Here is a 16,695-nt window from a genome sequence, read left to right as displayed (position 1 = left end):
AAAAACTACTTGGTTATGATATATTATCTTTTTTATATATGACAGGTTATATTTCCTAGTGTTTTGTTAGGGAGTGTGTGTATATGTGTGTGTGTGTCTGTGTCCTTCCTAGTCCCATTAATAAGGGTTATTGGTTTGTACTTTTTTCTTTTTTCTTTTTTTTTTTTTTTGCAATGTCTTCGCTTTATTTTGATATTGAGGTAATACTGGCCTTGTAAAATGAGTTGTGAAGTATGCCTTCCTCTGTGTTTGGAAAAAGTTTGTGTGGAATTGGTATCATCTTATTTTTCATGTTTTTACTTTTTAAACTCATCTGAATCTTTATATTTAAAAGGCATCTCCACAGATAACTTATAATGGGGTCTTTTCTAAAAAGAAAATCCAGTCTGATCATCTGTACTTTCTATTTGCAGTATTTGGACCATTTAATTTTAATGTAATTATCACTTTAGTTGAGTCTACTGTACTCCTTTTTTCTTTTTCTATTTGTTCCATCTTCCGTTTTTTTCTCATTTTCTTTTTTTAAACTTTTTTTATTTTAATTCTACTGTTGACATATTAGCTATACCTCTTATTTTTCTCAGTGCTTGCTCCAGGTTGCAATACATACCTTTAACTTATCAAAGCCCATCTTCAAATAACATTATATTTAATAAAGTGACACTCTTAAAACAGTATTCTTCCATTTCCCCTACCATTCTACATATTATTATTACTGTGCCTTTTACATCTACATATGTTATATACCTAATACATTATTACTTTTGCTTTAAATTGCTAATTATGAATTAAATAAATTATGAAAATAAAAGGCCTATGTATTACCCACAGATTTAGCATTCTATTATTTCTTTTGTTGAATGAAGTTCCCATTCCATATCCTTTTTGCCTGTATAACTTTAACATTTCCTGGGATATGGGTTAGCTGGCAATGAATAGCCATAGTTTTCTGCTTGTGTGAAAAATAAAATTACTTTTTTTTGAGAAAGGATCTCATTCTGTTCCCCAGGCTGGAGTACAGTGACTCCAGCGTGAACCTCTTGGGCTCAAGTGATCCTCCCATCTCAGCCTTCTGAGTAGCTTGGACCACAGGCATACGCAAACCCAGCTAATTTTTACTTCTTCCTTTTTTTTTTTTTAATGTAGAGTCAGGGTTTCACTATGTTGCCAACCTGGTCTTGAACTCCTGGGCTCAAGCAGTCCTTTCACCTTGACCTCCCAAAGTGCTGGGATTACAGGAGTGAGCTACCATGCCTGGCCTGTTTCACCTTTTTTGAAAGATGTTTTTCACTGGCACATGATTCTAAATTGGCTTTTTGTCCATGGGTTTTAATGGTGCTGTTCCGTTGTCATCTATCTTGAAATGAATAGTTTGCATTCACTGTTTGTTCCCTTAAATGTAATGTTCTTTTTTTCCTATCTCTCTGCTTTTAGGATTTTCTTCTTTATCACTGGTTTTTAGCAATTTTGCTTTGATGTGGTTTTCTTTGTATTTATCCTGCATGGAGTTGGGATTCTTTGAACTATAGACTTACTGTTTTAATTCAACTTGGAAGACTTTGGCCACCGTTTTTTCAAGCATTTTTTCTGTTCCTGCCTCTTTTTTCTTCTGGGACTGCAGACTGCTTGATATGACACAGCCACTGATGTTCTGTTCAGTTTTCTCCCCCCAGTCTTTTTTTCTCTGTGCTTCATTTTAGATAATTTCTATTGCTATACCTTCAAGTTTACTGTTCTTTTCTTCTGGAGAATATCTAATCTGTTTATCTTATCTAGTGAGTCTTTCATTTTAGATACTGTACTCTAGTTCTATTTGGGTTTTTAAAATGCAGGCATATCTTCTATTTCTCTTTCCATTACGTTCATATTTTCCCCTTAAATCTTTGAGCATATTAAAAATAGCTGTGTTTAAATTGCTGCTTATTAATTCTGTTATTTCTGTCATGACGGGTCTGTTTCTGTTGACTCATTTCTCTCCTGGTTATGGATTACATTTTGTTTATTTTTGCATATCTAGTAATTTTGTATGGACTGGTGAATATTATGAATGTTACATTGTTAGGTGTTTAGGTTTTGTTGTCTTCCTTGGAAAAGTGTTAAAATTTATTTTGGCAATACTTTAAGTTATTTGCTGATAAGGTTAACCCTTTGAGGCTTGTTTTTCATCTGTAGGTCTACAGATCATACTCTAGACCATGCTCTAGTATGCTTGATTCTAGCACTGATTTAATTCTCTTACCGGTAGGCATGACTGGGAAAAAATGGACATATGGAAGAGACATTTGGAGGATAAAATGGTAGAGAAGGAGTTGTCAAGCCTGGGCAAGAGTAATAAGTGGAACATTATCAGACTATGGAAGCAAGGTGGAAGAGCTAGTCTAAAGAATATTTAGCTTAATCTACTAAGCCTGGATTGTACACTCATTTTTAATATTACATTTTGGAAGTAGGGAATTATTCTAGTCTAGAAGGGATACTAGGGACTAGTATCTCTTGTAATGAATGTCACTTTTGTTCTTCATTTCCACTATACCGTTGAATACCTAATAGTCTGTTTTTAGCTCTGCATGTATTTATAGTCAACTTCTCTTCTGAGTATTAAAATGACAATCTCTATGTAATATATGTGTGGCAGGAAAAATTTGGATAATCACATGGAACTTGTAATAATAGAATTTGGATATATGTTCAGGTCTCCTATTTAAGAGATCTGTAAGGATTGAGAGCTTATTTAGAACCATATTTAAGGTTTTAAATCTGCCTCCTCTCTATCTCATTGTGGTGATCAAGCCACTGCTTCTCCTTCTGGGTGAATAGGGATGTCTGATATTGCCAGCCTCCTTGTATTAAACTTATTAAAATGTCATTGTGAAGTCAAGGTCAAGTCATAGGAATTTACTCTCTTAAGGATTTGTTTTCTTAACCAGTACTTTGTTGTTCTTTGCCAGAGCTAGAGCATGTTTCATTATACTACCCACAAAGGAAATACCATATCTCTTTAAAAGTGAGAGGGTTGATATGACATCCTGTACTTTCTCTATTTTAAGCCCTAGTATTTTAAGCATGTTAACAGAAATAACTCTCCTTTTTTGTAAACAGCTAAGTTTGGGAGGTGTTAAATGATGGGCAGTACTGGGAACAGGAAGATAGTGGCAGATACATAAAAACACAAAAGCTCAGTTTGTTCAGAGATGGGGGAGGTGGTGTTGTAGGTGTGCAAGTGAGAAAGTAGTGATGTAAATAGTATTCAGTGAGTACCTATGATCTGCCAGATACCCTGGATGCCTTAATTGTTTATTTTAGTTACTTCTTACTACTGTTGTGTGTGATAAATGATCTTTATTTTACAAATGAGAGAAATTAAGGCTCTGAAAGGATAAATCATGTGTCTAACAATTAGTAGAGGAGTCAGATTCAGAAGCTATGTCTGATGCCAAAACCCATGATCTTTCTAATATTAAGAATGAAAAATAGGACAATAAGTAGATTAGACACCTGGAGGAATTAGGAGATATGTAGGACTAATACTGTATGTTGGAGACATGATGTGTAGGAACTTGCTTTCTAGGACAAGTTGTCAGCCTTTGTCCTGTAAATGGCAGATAGCAACAAGAATCGGTACAGTGCTGGATAGGAAGTCGAGAACCCAAGTCTGGTGGTTCTAGTGTCCTCGGCAAGTTACCCATCTTTAAGTCTCAGTTTCCTTATCTAGGAGGCAGGATTGGATGGTTTCTGAAAGTGTCTTCTACCTTTAATACTCTGTAATTATTTAGATACTATAGCAACCTTATTTTAGCAGTCTTGATTTGATCTCTAGGTGTAAAAACTCAATAGTAATACAGTAATAAAAATAGCTGACAATAGGTCTTTCAGTCTTTTTCCCCCTCCCTTAGTCTTCGTCCCCAGTCCCTCCCCTCCCTATCCCTTTCCCTCCTCTAGCTCAGGCGGTGTTTGTGCCCGCGGGGGCAGGTGGAGGCCATGGAGTAAGCAGGAGGCAGCTGCCAGGTGCGAAGGCAGAGCAGGAAGAGCCTGTGTTTAGGGGGGCGGGGAAAAAGAGGCCCAGTTCTGCCCCTCCTGGAAGGAGAGGGAAAAGGTAACTATAACTACCCAATATTGCAGCCATGGAGTCCATGCTTAATAAATTGAAGAGTACTGTTACAGAAGTAACAACTGATGTCACTAGTGCTGTAATGGGAAATCCTGTCACTAGAGAATTTGATGTTGGTCGACACATTGCCAGTGGTGGCAGTGGGCTAGCTTGGAAGATTTTTAATGGCACAAAAAAGTCAACAAAGCAGTGGCTGTTTTTTGTCTTTGATAAAAAATGATTGACAAATGTCAAAAATTTGAAAAGCATCAAATCATTGATTCTCTAAAATGAGGAGTCCAACACTTGACCTCAACACCCTCGACTTCTTACTGTCCAGCATCCTTTAGAAGAATCCAGGGATTGCTTGGCATTTTGTACAGAACCAGTTTTTTGCCAGTTTAGCCAGTGTTCTTGGTAACTGGGAAAATCTCCCTTTCCCTATATCTCCAGACATTAAGGATTATAAACTTTATGATGTAGAAACCAAATGTGGTTTGCTTCAGGTTTCTAAAGGATTGTCATTCTTGCATAGCAGTGTGAAAATGGTACATGGAAATATTACTCCTGAAAATACAATTTTGAATAAAAGTGGAGCTTGGAAAATAATGGGTTTTGATTTTTGTGTATCATCAACCAATCCTTCTGAACAAGAGCCTAAATTTCCTTGTAAAGAATGGGACCCAAATTTACCTTCATTGTGTCTTCCAAATCCTGAATATTTGGCTCCTGAATACATACTTTATGTGAGCTGTGAAACAGCCAGTGATATATATTCTTTAGGAACTGTTATGTATGCTGTATTTAATAAAAGGAAACATATATTTGAAGTCAATAAGCAAGATATTTATAAGAGTTTCAGTAGGCAGTTGGATCAGTTGAGTTATTTAGGATCTAGTTTACTTACAAATATAACTGAGGAAGTTCGTGAACATGTAAGGCTACTGTTAAATGTAACTCCAACTGTAAGACCAGATGCAGATCAAATGACAAAGATTCCCTTCTTTGATGATGTTGGTGCAGTAACACTGCAGTATTTTGATACCTTATTCCAAAGAGATAATCTTCAGAAATCACAGTTTTTCAACGGACTGCCAAAGGTTCTACTGCCAAGCATGTCATTGTGCAGAGAATTTTGACTTGACTTCAGAATTTGTAAACCCTGACATGGTACCTTTTGTTTTGCCCAGTGTTCTGCTGATCGTTGAGGAATGCACCAAAGAAGAATATGTCAAATTAATTCCACCTGAACTTGGCCCTGTGTTTAAGCAGCAGGAGCCAATCCAGATTTTGTTAATTTTCCTACAAAAAATGGATTTGCTACTAACCAAAACCCCTCCCAATGAGATAAAGAACAGTGTTCTACCCATGGTTTACAGAGCACTAGAAGCTCCTTCCATTCAGTACCAGGAGCTCTGTCTAAACATCATTCCAACCTTTGCAAATCTTATAGACTACCCATCATGAAACATACTTTGATACCAAGAATTAAAAATGTCTGTCTACAAACGTCTTCCCTTGCTTTTCCTGTAAATTCATTAGTGTGCTTAGGAAAGATTTTGGAATACTTGGATAAGTGGTTTGTACTTGATGATATCCTACCCTTCTTAGAACAAATTCCATCCAAAGAGTCTGCAGTCCTCATGGGTATTTTAGGCATTTACTAATGTACTTTTACTCATAAGTTGGGAATCACCAAAGAGCAGCTGACTGGAAAAGTATTGCCTCATCTTATTCCCCTGAGTATTGAAAACAATCTTAACCAGTTCAATTCTTTCATTTCCATCATAAAAGAGATGCTGAATAGATTGGAGTCTGAACATAAGACTAAGCTGGAGCAACTTCACATAATGCAAGAACAACAGAAATCTTTGGACATAGGAAATGAAATGAATGTTTCTGAGGAGACAAAAGTTACAAATATTGGGAATCAGCAAATTGACAAGGTTTTTAACCACATTGGAGCAGACCTTCTGACTGGCAGTGATTCCGAAAATAAAGAGGATGGGTTTCAGAATAAACATAAAAGAGCATCACTTACACTTGAAGAAAAACAAAAATTAGCAAGAGAACAAGAGCAGGCATAGAAGTTGAAAAGCCAGCAGCCTCTTAAACCCCAAGTGTACACACCTATTGCTGCTGTTAAACAGACTAAGGACTTGACAGACACATTGATGGATAATATGTCATCTTTGACTAGCCTTTCTGTTAGTACCCCTAAACCTTCTGCTTCAAGTACGTTCACTTCTGTTCCTTCCATGGGCATTGGCATGATGTTTTCTACACCAGTTGATAATACAAAGAGAAATTTGACAAATGGCCTAAATGCCAATATGGGCTTTCAGACTTCAGGATTCAACATGCCCGTTACTACAAACCAGAACTTCTACAGTAGTCCAAGCACGGTTGGGAGTGACCAAAATGACTCTGGAACACCTCCCACTTTGCCAAACTTCAGTGCTTTGAATGTTCCTCCTGCTGGTGCGAAGCCGACCCAACAAAGACCCACAGATATGTCTGCCCTTAATAATCTCTTTGGCCCTCAGAAACCCGAAGTTAGCATGAACCAATTATCACAACAGAAACCAAATCAGTGGCTTAATCAGTTTGTACCTTCTCAAGGTTCTCCAGCTACGGGCAGTTCAGTAATGGGAACACAGATGAACATGATAGGACAATCTGCCTTTGGTACATAGGGTAATCCTTTCTTCAACCCACAGAACTTTGCATAGCCACCAACTGCCATGACCAATAGCAGTTCAGCTAGCAATGATTTAAAAGATCTTTTTGGGTGAGGTGTCTATTTTGAAGGATTATTTCCGTTTCAATCATGGGTGAGCTGATTTACATCTTTATATAGTTGGCTTGGAGGAACTACTTTTATGGGACAGTGAATGGTTCTGTGACAGAAAACATCTGTGTCCATGCCAGCATAGTAGTTGTATGGACTTCTAACCAGTTGAGCTTTTTTAAAGCATTGAGGATTTTTTTCCTCTTACCAATTCCTCTTCAGGTTTTTTTTTTTTTTTTTGAGACAGAGTCTCACTCTGTCACCCAGGCTGAAGTGCAGTGGCACAATCTCGGCTCACTGCAAGCTCCGCCTCCCGGGTTCACACCATTCTCCTGCCTCAGCCTCCCTAGTAGCTGGGACTACAGGCGCCCGCCACCACGCCGGGCTAATTTTTTTTTTTTTTTATTTTTCGTAGAGACAGGGTTTCACTGTGTTAGCCAGGATGGTCTCGATCTTCTGACCTCGTGATCCGCCCGCCTCGGCCTCCCAAAGTGTTGGGATTACAGGCGTGAGCCACCGCGCCCGGCCCCTCTTCAGGTTTTTAAAGACCCAACCCTTCCCAATCTCAAAGAGAAAAAGGACAACTGAGTTATTTTGAATAGCTGAATTTTTTAATCAAATGTTTATTTTGGCTTGTGAATCATGGTGTTATTTAAAAAATTGAGTTGATGGTCATTGCAAGCTCATCTATTAAATACTACATGGTACACAGTCTACCTTCACAAGTCATTAGTGTTCATTTTAATATGTAAAAAATCTTGATGCTGTATTGATTTGCTTGCATTTAAGATGACAGTGAGAAAATGATAAGCATAAAGAGATCAGGTTATTTGCTTTTTCTGAACTTACTTTTCAGATGAACTAATGTTTAGTACAAAGAAACTGAACAAATATTACGATATTTAACTTAACCTACATTTCATTGGCTAACCATCTTAAATGCAAACTAATCATTGTAAATTATATTTTAGCATGGTCTGCCTTAAATGGTAATGTATTTTTCTGCATTCAGTTGGATATATTTAGAGTCACTTTGGTGTATGCTGATTTGTTTGGATATTTGACAAAGCACTCTGATGTGACTTCTCTGACTACTAACTTCATATTTCATTTCAAATTCAAACTTCTGAGGTTGCAGCATATATGAATTGCGTTTTCAAAAGGAGATTTGTAAGAATTAAACTATATTTAATGAGTAAACTTTTGAGATGCCTGCTGTATTTTTTCAAATGTAATAAACTTTACTTCTCTAAAAAAAAAAAAAAAAAAAAGCAGACATTGATAGAGTGCCTCCACAGTTTGCAAGGCATTGTGCTAAATACAAGTATTTTTCATGCATTTGTTTCATTTAATTCATATAACCTAGGAGGTAAGTACCTTCTCCATTTTACAGATGAGGAAGCTGAGGGTTAGAGTTTAGGTAACTTACCCAGTGTCACATTGTGGTATATGCAGAGTCAGGACTCAGACCAGGACTATCACTAGACCATAGTAAATTTATATTATGTGAAGGATAGGGAAGATTTTTTTGGAGGAAACTTTTTTTTCCCCTCCCCTGTCCGATTTTCTTCACCTCACATGTTTTGGGATTTAGATGTACCACTTCTTTAAAATAAAAATGATAAAGTACTTATTTCAGTGCCAGTGCTCAGTAAAATTTAATGCATTTTTTAAAAAATTTTAGTGACTGTGAGAATATACTAAAATGTAATTTTTCCAGATTTTGAAGAATCCTCCACAGAATTCAAATTTTGTTATTACAGAGCATATCATTTTATCCCTTTGGAACTATTTTCTGCTGGTTGCTTTGTATTGCTTTTCCCCCAAAGCATGTAAGTTGAGATCAGACCTCTTTCACTTTATTTTTAAAAAGTATATATCCAATTATTTTGTGTCAATTAAAAATACCTTTTAAAATTAAGCAGGCTGCTACTGCTTCAGAGACACAGACCTCTTAACAGTACTAAATAGATTGATAGGGAGAAAATATGAAATTTCTACAAATTAATTCTAAACTTTAAAAGCCTAGTTATAAAGACAGGAACGATAGATGGGTGTATGTGAGGGATGAGCATGGGAAGAGGGAGAGGATCAGAAAAAATAACTGTTGGGTTACTAGGCCTAGTACCTGGGTGATGAAATAATCTGTACACCAAACCCCTGTGACACAAATTTACCTACATAACAAACCTGCACATGGACCCCTGAACCTAAAATAAAAACTTTTAAAAATTAAAACATTAAAAATTAAAGAAAGCATAGTTATAGTCACTAAGCAATATATTTAGATAGTATGTAATTCAGATTTGTGGTATCTGCATGTTCTCACTCATGTGGAAGCTGACAAAGTTGATCTCCTAGAAGTAGAGAGTAGAATAGTGGTTACTAGAAGCTAGGAAGGATAGCGGGAAGGAGGGATCAGGAGATGTTAGTTAACAGATACAAAATTACAGCTGGATAGGTGGAATAAGTTCTGGTGTTCTTTAGCACCATAGGGTGGCTATAGTTGGTAATAATTTGTTGTATATTTTCAAATAGATAAAAGGATTTTGAATGTCCTCAGTGGAAAGAAATGATGAATGCTTGAAGTAAGGAATGTGCTAATTACCTTGATTTGATCATTATACATTGTATACAGGTGTCAAAATATCACATGTACCCCATAAATATATCCAATTATTTTGTGTCAATTAGAAATACTTTTTAAAAATTACTGTCAAAAAATGTATGCCATCATTTTTACTTTAGAAGTTCTCTTACTAAAAGAAAAAAAAATCTGGAGAAAAAAAACTATACTACTAGGATATACTAATAAAAATCAGTGGAGAAATGATCTTGTCTAATATTTCTTTGGTTGTCCTACTTTAGAAAAACTAATTTTCATCAATTTTCTCTGTAGCCTAGTAAAAGTTGAAATATATTGGATTCATTTACATAGACTCTCCTCTTTAGATGTCTGCTCCAATGAGGATCTCCCTGAAGTTGAGCTGGTGAGTCTGCTAGAAGAACAACTACCACAGTATAGGCTAAAAGTAGACACTCTCTTTCTGTATGAAAATCAAGACTGGACTCAGTCTCCACACCAGCAGCAACATGCATCTGATGCTCTCTCTCCAGTCCTTGCTGAAGAGACTTTCCGTTATATGAGTGAGTATTTTTTTACTCTTTTAGTTTGTGCATTGAAGTAATGATCATGGGTATCTTGGTATTGATTTTTAAAGCATTGATGTTTAGTAGTTGTTGTTCAGTGTATACCTACTTTAATTTGAACTGATTTCACAGGAAGAGATAATTCTGTCTTATGTCTGAAGGCAGAAAGTTTGTCATCCTTATGACTCTCGGTGTCCAGTGTTGCAAACATACTTAGACGTTTTCATTACTTGATATTTTCCTCAGACTGAGTAGAAAAGGGAACTTTTTAAAAAGCGAAGTGATTTAAAATTTTAATATTCCTTTATAACTGTCAACATTTATTATCCCAGTAGTTTGTTATCCTAAGCTATCAGCTTTTGACTTTTATCTTTATTAATATCTTTAGTAAACACAGTCACAAGAATTATGTCAGCATAACTAAGCATAGTTCTTAGGTACATAAGTAGTTTTAATAATACCAGGAGAAATAAATATGCACTATATAGTAATCTTCATTATTTAAGGATTCCTAAGTGAGAGACTGAGCCAGATTTGTTCTGAAAATAGGTCTGTTTTACACCAAGCTGTTAGAAAAGACAAAGGAATTTTTAAACTTTGAAGTGTGGAGACCTTTTTGCATTTGATTTCATCCCAAAAATCAGCATTAAGGCTGAAATTACTTTTCTAAAAATTCATTTGGTAAAAAATGTGTGCACAGTAGCTGTTAGAATTTATAATAAAAGCTTATGAGTTCAATACTGATATGTTTGTGAAATTCCTTTAATTAGAATTAAGTAGGGGATTGCATCAGATCCTGGACATTTTCCCAGTGAGTGCTTTAGTGTTTTAATGCCAGATTGTCGTTGGAGAATGACTATTGTGCAATACTCATTTTCATAGTAATCATTAACTTGTTTTCAGCACTAGTTTCCTAGAATTTTTTTCTAGTCGTTTCTTAGAACTTATTACTGCTCAAAAAAATTATAAACATTGTTTCAGCTGAAACTGAAACATCAAGAAGCCCAGTGAGTGTTGTGGTGTTTTAATGCCAGATTGTTACTGGAGAATGTCTACTGTGAAATACTCATTTTCATAGTAATCATTAACTTGCTTTTAGCACTAGTTTCCTACAATTTATTTCTAGTAGTTTCTGAGAACTTAACTGCTCAAAAAAAGTATAAACATTATTTCAGAAACTGAAATATCAAGAAGCCCAAATACTATCATGTTTTTGTCCTTAATATTTCTTTTAAATAGCTAAATTAAGTTAAATTAAGGCTCCAAAGGCTTTCTTGACATTTTAGTTTGAGAATTTGCTTGCTTGAGATTTTTCTGGAAAATCATTTTTAGAAGGAACAGTATTTCTTATTTCTAGTTCCCTTTGTTCTTTGAGTGTTTAAATTTCTGAGAACTTTCTTTTCTTTTCTTTTTTTTGAGACGGAGTCTTGCTCTGTCGCCCAGGCTGGAGTACAGTGGCATGATCTCGCCTCACTGCAACCTCTGCCCCCCCGGGTTCAAGCGATTCTCCTGCCTCAGCCTCCTGAGTAGCTGGGATTACAGGCGGGCACCACCGTGCCGGCAAATTTTTGTATTTTTAGTAGAGACGGGGTTTCGCCACGTTGGTTGGGCTGGTCTCGAACTCCTGACCTTGTGATCCGCTCGCCTCGGCCTCCCAGAGTGCTGGGATTACAGGCGTGAGCCACCGCGCCCGGCCTAAATTGCTGAGAACTTTCAAACTGAAATTTCATCTGGATAAATTTAGTTTGTCATTATTTTGACAAAGCGTCACAGAAAGTGCCCTTTAGTTTATTTGTTCTTTGTCCTCTCAGCTACTGAGTGGCAAAACTATAGCTAGAAAGTGGTCTTAGATCATGATTTAATGGAGTTAACTTTTAGGATGAATTATAAGTAAAAAGCCTAGAAAATAAAAGGTAAATTCTAATATACTTTTCAAGACTTTTTATAAAACGATAGTGTCCAAGGGAGCAATTTAAAACGAGATTAATAGGATGATACTGATCCATACTTCAGGGTTCTGGAAAACTATCCTATTTCTTTAGTGTAATGGTACTATTTTCACTTCAACAGTTTGAAAATTGAACTATATATGATATACCTAAGATCATGAAGCAAATAAGCTAGGATTATACTGATAATTTACCTCTGCACTGTACTTAAAATTCCACTGTTCTTTTAAAGGTGTTAATTCTTTGGGTTAATAGTTAAATCACATATAAACTTCATTATGAATTTGCATCTTATGAATGTAAAAGCCAAATGATTTGTTTTATTTAGGAAATTGACCAAGGTTTAAAAAGGAAGATACAAAACATTCTCTCACCCTTTCCCACAGTTTTCTATCCCTCTGAGATTTCAAGATTTGTGGTTTTGAATAATTACTGTGTACCCTGGCAGATCGTCCTAGAGCTCAGCTCCCTGGGTTACTTTGGGCATATCTCTACCTCTCACATGCCAGTGGATATTTGTGCTTATTAAAATGAATTTTAACACCTAGTTAAAAAGGTGGCACTGGCAAAGGCACTTTCTTTCTTGTATAACACAAAGAAATTGAAAGAGCTGTGAGAAGATAGTGATTTGGAAGGATTCGTAGCCAGCATTTGAGCTTCGGAGCCTATCTCACAAGAAATGGGGGAGAGTGGGTAGTTCTCTGAAGTCACCCAATCCAGAAAGAGATTGTTTACTTTTAAGACAGAACACTGGGAGAGCAATGAGTGGGCAAAAAAAAAAAAAAAAGCAATCAATCAATCAATCCCAGTCCCTGCCACACACATGTAAAGTTTAAGAAGGTCAAAAAGTGTTTTACATGCAGAACAGGCCACCCCAGAGTTTTCTTGATTTTATTAAGACTGAGTCCCAGAGTGAACTGTGGGGGAGCCATGCAATCAGAACACGTTACAGACTGTACCATTTGTTCATTTAAAGGCTAACGTTAGAAACCTGATTCTTTCAAGGGGTTTTATTTGGTAATAGAGGATCACCTTTACCTCCTAAGGCGTAAGAGGCGGAAAATGATTGATTATGTAAGTTTTATTTTAGGCAGTGGTTCTCAAAATGTGGACCCCTGCAATCAATGTCACTTGAGAAATTGTTAGAAATTCACATTCTTGGGCCCCCTACTCCACCTACAAAATTAGAAACTCTAGGGGTGAGACAGTCATAGCTGTCTGTGTTTTAAAGAGTCTTCCTGGTGATACTGATGCACACGCAAGTTTGAGAACCACTGATACAAAGCATTGCCAACCAAAGCAAATGGCCATTTCACAGTGACATTAATTGGAGAATTAAGGAATTGGGGAGAGTGTATATAATTTTGCAGATAAATATGGTCATAGAAATTATTACTTCTAATTGGTAGGTATACTTTTCCTCAGGCTCTGCCCTCAAAAATTATTAACCTGTGCTGGCAGAAAAGGACATATGACTGATGAAGTTCAGGAAACATTAACCATAAACCCAGTCATAGAGGTTAGCCGATTTATTTTTCCCCTAGATAAGCTCTTTCCTTCAGTTCTACAAGAGAATTAAGCTATATACCCTAAGACACTTAGCGTTTATACAATGGATTACCTTATCACCCATGCATCATGTACTAGCTTTGTACAATCCTTGGGAGAATTGAGAAAATTGTCATTCAAATGGTCTGTAGGGCCTGATTCTCCCCTGGAATCCTGTTGAGAAAGACTGCCCTAGATGGTGTGTATCATCAGTTTCTCTCAGTCATTTTGAAGGCAGAAATGTTTGCTGTATTGTAGCAGCAAGGGCTGTGGTCACTGCTTTAGGGTTAAAACCTCAAGACCTGCCTGTAGGTGTCAGGAGCTATTGTAGCTTTTACTGTGCCATGTGGGCACTGTTTGTGTTTCATTTCTATTTTGTTGTTGTTTTTGTTGGTCTTGGTGTGAGAAAGTTGGAGAGTGCTGCAAGATGAGAATTCTTTTTGAAATTCAATAGTTGTGGTAAAAACTTTAGATCTTGAGAAGGGACATATGAGAGAACTATCAAGCACCATCTCATGTAAATGACAGATATTAGAATGGATTATCATTGATGTTTCCCATCCTGAAAATAATGTGAGATTTAGCTAGTTAATGTGAAATTATGCAGGGATAGAACATAAAGTAAGGATTAGTGAAGTGCTTATGTATGTTAAACTCTCACCCCATATTTTCAGGAACATTAGATTCTCCAAACATTACACCAAAAATGTTGAACATTAATTAACAACCTCTGGAAACAAGTTGCAAAATTGTTCTGTAAAAATATCTATCATCTCCCTGATGTATAAATACTTTTTTAGAGAGTTAGGAAAGTCCATGTCTGGAAATAAGCAAGGATGATTGCTAATTTCTGTATCATTTAACATATTTTCAACAACTGAAAACTGACGGGAAAATAGGTTTTGATAGGATTGATTTTAACAAAGACAACCTGCTTGGCTATCTCTACCTTCCTGGTTACAGAATTATGGTGAAGAACTAGTCTGTGGTTTTTGAAGCATTTAATTACAATATCTAAATGCCAAGACTTTAAACACTTAAGAGTTTTGCCCTGAGTACTTTTGGAATCATTCGAAGCAGCATGTCTTTATCAGGAGTATTGTGTTAAGGAAGAGAAGACAGAACTGTTTCCACTGCAGAGAGAAAAATCCATTGTGTTCCTTTCTGTTTTGTGCCTGACATCTTTCTGTGCAATTGAAGAGGCCCAGCCTTTGGATTGGTAGTATCTAGGTTGCGCATTCGACATAAGAATTTGAAAATTGTGATTACACTATCTAACTTCTTTGCCATAACAAATACTTAGGCATTTTAAAGTTCATTTTTGCTTTTTGAAACTTTTTAACAAGGGTTCCTGGGTTTTTGTGGGTTGTTTTTTTTTTTTCTGTTTGGAAAATAACATTTGTTCTTTGTGGAAAATTGGCAAAACACTGAAAAGAAAACAGATCAGCCATAATCCTTACCCAGAGATAACCACTACTAACATTTTAATGTATATCCTTCCAGGCTCTGTTGAATATAGATATTTATAGATATGCTCACACTTTAAAAAGCAAAATTGAGATCTATGTTGTTTTATTATATAACATGCATTCACAGGTGTATATGCTGGTATTTCATTAGACAAGGTCTTTTTTATGTTCTTAGTGGGGCTGCGGTAGAAACAGCAGCACAGTGGAAAGAGCTCATTACTGGACTCTTACGTCATCTGAGTTTTTTCTAATGACCTCGTGAGATGAGCGTTATTATCATCTCCATACTAAAATCCCAGCTTTGCCACTAATAGCTTTCTTCGTGGTCTTGAACATGCCACATAATTTCTCTCAGAGAAGATTGCTCATACAAGAAAGTGAGATCACTAAACTAGATAACTTCTTAAGGTTCAGCTTTAAATTTTTACGCTGTGACAGATGGTAAGCATTTATAGGAAATATATTTTCATTTCTCCTCACTAAAACATATTTTATTCTAAACATTTCTTTACTGTATTACTGTGTCCTTCATTTTTTTCTTCCCCTTTCATCATATATGACTTGTGGTTCACAGTTGTTTTTTATATCCTTTACTTACTGGTCTTACTCCAAGTTAAATCTGCCACTTCATCTTTAACTCTGGTCGGTCATGTCATGTGTTTGTTAAACTAGTTGTATAAAAACTGATTTTAACTGAGCCTATAGGATGCCTGATTTTTGCTTTGGGTGTTAACCCCAGATTGGTGGTTTTAATTCCTGGCTCCATGTCATTTTCAACACCTGGGAATCTTCTACATACTACCAGCACCATAGGGCTCCCTGAAATTAATTAAATCAGAATCTGGACTTAAGAGCCATTGCTCTATATTACATTTGGGTTTACAACCATTGTCTGGTTTTCTGTAGTTAGTTTAGAGCATGGATATATTGATTTTATATTTTTTCCATAATTTTGTTATTGAGACCAGAAGTAAAGGAGACCATTCACTGTAAGTATTTGCCTTAATTGTTTAATCCTTTGTTCCTGCTATGCTACCAAATTATATTGTGTCTATTCCTTAGGCCCAAAAGTCTGTTTCCCTTATCACTGTGGTTAAATCATTGTTAGTTTCTCTATTTGTAAATATAAATTCTCTTGGAGTACAAATGTTTATTTCTAGGTTTTAAGAAAAGTTTTTATATTTTCAGTTTAAATCTTTTTTAGTTATCTCCTCATACCATCAAGCCAGCACTTTGTTTTACTTTTAACTAGGAATAAGGCTATTATTAATAATTAAGCTATAGGTAATTCCCAGATTCATTTTAGTCAGTGGTGCTAGGGAGAAAATAAAAAGCTCAGATAAAAGTAAAACATATCTAATGATATTCCTTCATACTCAGTCGTGGGCACCCTAAAGTGTTAAGATGGGACTATGGAACTACGAATTACTGCCAATTCAGAGAATTTAAAGTCAGAATCATTTCATACCTACCAGTTCTGTTTAAGGAGTAGTAACTATAAACAGTTATATGATACGTAGCAGTTACCGAATACTTTATTGCTCAGTAGATTATCATGTTTGATCCTCTTAATAACCTCATGAGATGTGTTATCACCTCCATATTTATTATCTGAATCTCAGAAGGGTTAAGTGACTTGTTCCAGCTCACTAAAATTTATGAATTCGGCTTTTCTACTCCAAAGCCCCTGTCCTTTTCACA

General features: G+C 36.0%; 1 protein-coding gene and 1 pseudogene across 2 annotated transcripts in view; both read left to right on the top strand.

Moving 5' to 3' along the window:
- The window catches only part of TRAK2 (trafficking kinesin protein 2), a 75,242-nt gene that overhangs the window by 33,886 nt on the left and 24,661 nt on the right, over positions 1-16,695 (top strand). For both annotated transcript variants that reach the window (XM_063648330.1, XM_054479116.2), the window contains exon 3: positions 9,831-10,025. In XM_063648330.1, coding sequence (XP_063504400.1) covers positions 9,831-10,025 — 195 coding nt within the window. The remainder of the gene's footprint in view (positions 1-9,830; positions 10,026-16,695) is intronic.
- On the top strand, positions 4,107-6,882 carry LOC129032091 (SCY1-like protein 2; annotated as a pseudogene).

The sequence above is a fragment of the Pongo pygmaeus genome, chromosome 11 (genome assembly GCF_028885625.2).
Source record: "Pongo pygmaeus isolate AG05252 chromosome 11, NHGRI_mPonPyg2-v2.0_pri, whole genome shotgun sequence".
NCBI classification, from domain to species: Eukaryota; Metazoa; Chordata; class Mammalia; order Primates; family Hominidae; genus Pongo; species Pongo pygmaeus.
Note: the sequence above shows the minus strand (reverse complement) of the source record. Positions and strands in the feature narration are given on the sequence as shown.